Source organism: Chaetodon trifascialis, chromosome 8 (assembly GCF_039877785.1).
Source record: "Chaetodon trifascialis isolate fChaTrf1 chromosome 8, fChaTrf1.hap1, whole genome shotgun sequence".
Lineage (NCBI taxonomy): Eukaryota > Metazoa > Chordata > Actinopteri > Chaetodontiformes > Chaetodontidae > Chaetodon > Chaetodon trifascialis.
Window position 1 is genome coordinate 13,468,496 of NC_092063.1, and position 6,609 is coordinate 13,475,104.

At 42.3% G+C, this 6,609-nt stretch overlaps 1 protein-coding gene across 1 annotated transcript; it reads right to left on the reverse strand.

Moving 5' to 3' along the window:
* Positions 1-3,158: 3,158 nt before the first annotated feature.
* hoxc13a (homeobox C13a) lies at positions 3,159-6,405 on the reverse strand. The gene is made up of 2 exons (XM_070968864.1): positions 5,742-6,405; positions 3,159-3,415 (listed from the first exon to the last, which is right to left on the reverse strand). Exons 1-2 carry the CDS (start codon positions 6,403-6,405, stop codon positions 3,159-3,161), a joined length of 921 nt encoding a protein of 306 aa, XP_070824965.1.
* Positions 6,406-6,609: the final 204 nt, after the last annotated feature.

The window sequence follows — 6,609 nt, forward strand, 5'->3', positions numbered from 1 at the left end:
AAACAAAGTCCAAGTCGGCCTGCTGCCATAGTAGGAAGAAAACGGCCATACCTTTAATCGTTATAGTGAGGGCGACGCCGTATTATCATGTCCTCTCGCTGTGTAGACAGTATGGCTGCTTGCTGCGGATTACTGGTGTTGGTGTGAGACGTCAAAAGTCCTACCTGTCCTTCGTGGTCAATAACACACACCTCATGACGGGTGAATGAAACCATTGGTGGTTGCAGAGGCATGGGCCAGAACAACAAGTTTTATCGTTAAAAACACAAAGGATCAGAGCCCAAATGTTAATGCAAAGCTCTGAGAGATGGTCAGAAATGCAGGTCAGAGGATATCGCTACACTTCCCCTTTTTTATGTATTTATGGCATGCCATTAAGCCCGGCTGTCTAGACAGGGAAATAACACCTTGTTTGCCTACAAACAAACCGCCAGCATTGGTGTCCAGCCCCCTATTTATTATTCACAATCTGCTGTGATGTCAAGGTCAAAGTGACTGCATAGTCATGGTCAAGGGTAAATCAGGAGAGCTAGAACTTTCCACAAGCACTGAAAGTCCAGGAAGGAGACAAACAAAAACCTGAAGTCTGACGGCTTGGATTCTAATCAACAGCCTCAAAAGATCTGAAGAGCTGGAAAAAGTGACAGAGTCCGGCCAGCGACTCGCCCGTCGAGGCAAAAACACAAAACAGAATTCGTACACGAGCTATATAGTGGGCTTTACATTTTCGGGAAAAGCTACATTAGACATATTAGACTAATATCCATTAGCTTCAGACTTGAACTAGTTTGACCGATGAAAAAGACAGAGGGTGCATTTATTTTCATTCACTGCTATTAAGAAGACTGATCTGCGTTAGTGTTTCTAAACTGAAATTACAAACTTGAGATAGACTGGTCTTAAGTATCTTAAAGCAAACCACCTCTACTTTGATTATTCCCAGGACAGTCGTGTTTAAATGTCCTTTTCCACCTATTTTCCTCTTTCCGCTTTCATCAGTAAAGTGGCCGAAGTGGCGTATGAGACATCCAGGCCTTTATACTTGATCAAACGCCTCCCGCAGCTATGCATGTGGCAGACAAACATGTTAATGGTAAATATGCAGCCTTCAAACAAAACTACAGACTCCATCTGCAATGCAGCTTTGGAGTCAATTTCGCTGTGTGTACGCGCAAGTGCGTTATTACTATTAATGCGTGTTTACATGCATAGAATAAGGAGTTCAAACAGGCGAAAGAATCAAATTCAAACTCAAGTTCATTTCAAAACTCACCTGTGCTTTTCATATACTAAAGCAGAATATAACAGCAGGGTCTAACTAAAATCCGGAATATGCGTATTTGCTGCCAAAGTAAACTGACGCACTTCAGTGCTTTTCATTTACATTAGCGCATGTATTCTTCATTTCTTAGACAAAGCATAATCAGCTAAATATAGTGTGGACAAATGCCCTGAATACACTGGCGCTGACGGGGAAGGAGAAGTGCTTATTGAACCCCTGCGTGCGGGTTTTAATGTTGCTATTATTAGACCAACAGTAACTAATTTGTACCTTTGTGAGAAGGACTGAACATAATACTCTGTCGTAACCGAGTACATGTAATTTTCGTGAGGGCTGAGGCTTGATTTGCTTTCGACCTTTTTGCCAAGATTCAGTCCAACTGAACTTCTGCCAAGTAACAGGTAACACGACATATCTTTGGTATCAACTCTGATTAAAAGCAAAGGGGGAGTTGCAGGGCAGGGTGGAACAGATTCAGATTCAAACAAAGTGAGTTTTTCTGTAGACAATCTGCGTTTCTCTGTTTATTTGAAAGACTGGGTCATGCAGGCTTTCATATAATATTTCTATCTGGAATTGAAATCAGTTCCATGATTCATTTTGTAGTTTTCTTCGTTTGCAAGTGTTCGGAAATGCGCGTTTCTGCTCACTACCCATGCGCAAGCAATGCATCATCTCCTGTTGTCATCAACAAGACTTCTGGACGCCAAATAAGTCTTAATCAATCACTTTGCAAAATAAAATCTTCACTCGCCCATCCGCTGCTGATGTTTCAGACTGAAGCTGGAGAGGAAATGCGACAGCGGTGAGAGCTTCTGCTGCTTAATGACACCAGTGTAACTCGAAACGAAAGGAAATGCTGCATGTAGGATGCTTGATTGACTTGAATATTTAAGCATTTTCATAATCATCATTTATTTATGAAACACGTTACCAGTACGTAATTCAACACCACAACACAGTTCACATACTGCACGAAAAGTAGAAATTACAGGCTTCGTACAAGATGTGTGATCAGCTGCAATGCAACACTAACAAAGACCAACAAAAAAATAAACGATTGTGCATTTATGTGTAATACTCACTGACTTTAATGGTTTACAATCATTCCAGTTGCATGACAGAATCCTTCACTGACAAAGGAAAACATACAAGTCTTGGGATATTCCAGTTTACAGTTCCGCCATACTAGATAATATGAATTAAATAATAAAGGCATTGCACTATACAGATTAACAACATAGCAGCCTTTGTTTTACCCCAGGCTTAAGAGAACATATCCCATACAGAGGAACATAGCTTTTGAAAATCAGAAGGAATATGAAAAAAAAAATATCATTCTTTCTCTCGAAAGTCCTCTCTGTGAGCTTTTTGTTGGAAGATGTTTAAGGCTCAAGTTCAACATGTCATTACGCCACAATTCATGTCCATATGGCGATTATCTTTCGAAAATGACATCTGACGAACCGTCTCCTCTGTTTTGATCTCCCCGTTGCAGGTCTTAGAAAGTCCTTTTGAGATTTGGCTTGGAAAAAAAAAGAAAAAGAAAAAACACGCAATACTTGTCTTTGAAATACAGATATCGTTTTAAATATTATATATTTATATATGTACATTCATATAAAACAAATGTTGAAGTGAATTTTCAATATTTTCACAGTTTTTAGAGCATTGTCTCTAAATTGAAAACAGGGGGCGTGGTGGCATATGGTTGATGGAGATGATGGAACTTAAATTAAAAAAAAGAAAAAGAAGAAGAAAAAAAAAACTCGGCCAAAATGTTCTTCAGCCACGATTTTCGATGCAAGAGGTAAAAATATGGCATGATGTTTTGGAAGGTACGAGTTGCAGTTTCACAAGGAGGTCGCTGATCTTATCAAGTGGTGTGCATGTGATTGCTCTTGGATTTACTGACAAATTTTTTCTCCTTGACTCGTCGGTTTTGGAACCAGATGGTCACTTGACGCTCTGAGAGGTTGGTGGCGGCCGAGATGCGCCTTCTCTTGTCTTTGGTGATGAACTTGCTGGCTGCATACTCTTTCTCCAGCTCCTTCAGCTGGATCTTGGTGTAGGGGACGCGCTTTTTACGCCCACGGCGATAGCTGCTGACCTCAGGCTGCAATGGCACAACATCTGCAAAGAAAAAAATGGCCAGGAAAATATTAGGCTCTGCGCAAAAACACCGCAGTGTTTCACATCACAAAATCAGCAGCACTGCAGCTGAGGAGGTGTCTATTTCTGAGGCAAACTGGGAAATGTTAAGATTTGTTTATTGGCTGTAGCTGACAGGATGTGAGACAGTAGTTTCAAAATTATCTAATTTTCAATGTTGAACTTCCGCTCTGTCTCTGATCGTGTGTGTGTGTGTGTGTGTGTGTGTGTGTGTGTGTGTGTGTGTGTGTGTGTGTGTGTGTGTGTGTGTGTGTGTGTGTGTTGGGTCACGCAACAGAAATTTTGTTGCAGTCATAATCTCAGGTGTACTACTGCACCTGACATGTAAGAACGCAGCTGTAAACTCCTCTAAGAGAGTTCACTAATGGAAAATACACTTCGCTTGTGTTGCACAGTGACAGTCCATCCTTTGCTTCTGTAAATGAATCACTAACAAGTTTCAGCAACTACAGTTGTGCATTGTTTCCAGTGGCCAGTGGTCATTCCTCTTTAGGGTGCATGTCAATACTTAATCTGCCTTGTTAGCGGTAGATCTTGTGCAGAGATGTTTCATTAAACTGCGGAAAGACTATGTAGAAACTACAGTAAGACTCAATTTGCGCAATCCGCCGGCCGGTCAATGCCTGGTTAGAAAATCTGACAGAAATCACAATCTAGCAATTAAACTACTAACAACTGAAAATCCTAAGTGTATCATAATAAAGTTGCATATGTTCCAGGTAATTTAAGTAATCGGTCACAATTTATAAACACTTCCCTGAATTTTCCTAAACAACACACTTTCATTTTTACCTCTAATCTTTTTTAGAAAGCCACAAAACCTCTGGGCAGTGGGAACTTTATTTGTTGAGGTAAGCAAAGTTATGGGATTACACCCTTTTGCTAGGGCTGGAGCTGAGTGCGGGACAGCCAATGAGAAACATGACAGGACAAGTATGGCAGAACCTTGAGAAATAGTGGCAAGCTGTGAGGCATGAAGCTTTTTATCCCCATGTAACTTAACAGTCAGTGGTTGTGGATATTTCGCTGCAGTTAATATGCATATATAATGACAGATCTTACTTGAGGCCAATGGATTTTCAAACATCATTATCATCATTATATGTTACAGATTTTGTTTTAAGTAAATTAAGGATGACTGAGTGGAGTTCACTGTTTTTATATTTTTTTATGCAGAACATCTTGGCGTGCCTGTGTGTGTGCGTCTGTCTGTGTGTACATGTGTACATGGTATGTGGAAAAGACATGGACAGCGCGCGCTTGTGGTTTTGTGCACGTGTGCGCGCGCATTTGACGGCGTGGCCGTGCTTGCGTGGCTTGCTCTTGTGTGTTTTCAGTGTAAACGGGGGCAAATGTCGTGTCCAGTCGAGGTCTACGAACGTCCCTATATGAGATTAAAATACCTACAGATTTCACAAAGATAATAAACGCTCGTGGTAAAAGAAGCAGTCTAGTAAACACTCTGTAAACTGCATACTGTTCGGGCCCCAGTGTCTATTATCAGATATCTTGCATGTTGCATGACAGTGGGTAAAGCAATAGGCGAGCCTGAATTATAATGTTAACTGGTTGTCAGCCGTTGTGTAATTTGGTGCTGAGGTCTGCATGCAAAAGGCTACAAATGTGTGACAAATGAATCATGATATATGCAAAACAGTGTGGACGCATCGCAGGGCGCTGAGATTTATTGGCACAATCCAAACACAGTAGGCTAGCTTAGTCACTAGATTGTCAAACAGGGGGCAAAGGTATGCACTGATGTTACTCTCTCTGTACGTGACTGAAACTGGGCTACAATCATATGACTACTAAAAAAAACAAAAAAGAAAAAAAAAAAACACTGCAAAAGCTCAGTTTCTGAATTTCCATTAACCATTGAAGGCCCAGGCAACTGTAAAGCTCCTTCAACTCACAATTCTGATTTCTGATCATTTTTTGCGCACACATCTAACAAAATGCATTCTGATCGTTCAATGTCGACAGAATATCACTGCTTATGCTCGCAGAGTCCATGGAAGATGATAACTGACAAGGTCCTGACAGTTGTATGTTTATTCAGCACATTAAGAGTTTCCTTGGACTTCTTTGTAAGTTGATATTGGCACTTTAACACAATAAAATTCAGAGACTAAGCAATAACATATCAGCAGGGTGGAAATATTTGGCTACATTCAAACAGCTTTCTTCATGTGAAGACACTGGTATTAAAAGGATACACGCTGATGGACTAACGTGTTGTTGAAAACAGCTTTTAAAAAGAAAATAAATCAAACAAAATTTTCCTTACCAGGAAAAGGTGATTTCCAGAGATGAGTTGACTGCGTTTGTTCTTTGGAGCAGTACACCTGCCCATCCCAGCCATTGGAGAGAGCCCAGTGCTGGTAGCCCTCCATGGGGATCAATGCGTCGTGCCGCGGCTCAGGATGGGCACTGATACTGGGCACCACCGACACGTCCAGATATCCAGGAACAGCCTGATACGAGCTGGCGAAACTCGGGTAGAAGGCAAACTCTTTCGCCCTAGAGGACAGTTCTTCCGTGGGCAGCGCTGTGCTGGGCTCGGCATATTTCTCTGCGGGATGGTACGAGCAAGGTTTCTGCTGCAAGTTCACGTTGTGCGAATGAGATAATCTGCAGCCGTAATACGGGTTTCCAAAGGGGTAACCGTAACCCAAAGACGCACTGGATGATGTCTGAGGAGCGGGACACTGCCGGCCGGTGTCTGGAGAAGAAATATCCGAGTAGACGGAGCCCTGGTGAGACGCTATGGTGCCAGAATGTCGTCCCAGCGCGGGGTGCGACATCAGGTCCCTGCAATGGGTCGCAGGGCAATTACCGCTCAGTCCCTCCATTGTTTGGCTTTTATTCTGGTTGTTTTCATTCGGGCTTTTTTCATAAACGTACATCAAGGTGTCCGCCCAGCGTGGATGCAGAACCAGCGAAGTCGTCATATCAGGGGCTGCCGATGCTTTTTAAAAGTCGACTACTCCAAGACGGACACCTCATTTCCAACTACATTTTACACCAAGCGCATGCGCACACGAGCCCCCTCGTGTGTCCACTTCATTAAGAATCTGGCACGTGATACGCTAACAAGTCCTACGAGATTGGGCTTGTGAGTCGGGGCAGAGCAGCCCTTTAAAGACCCACAGCTT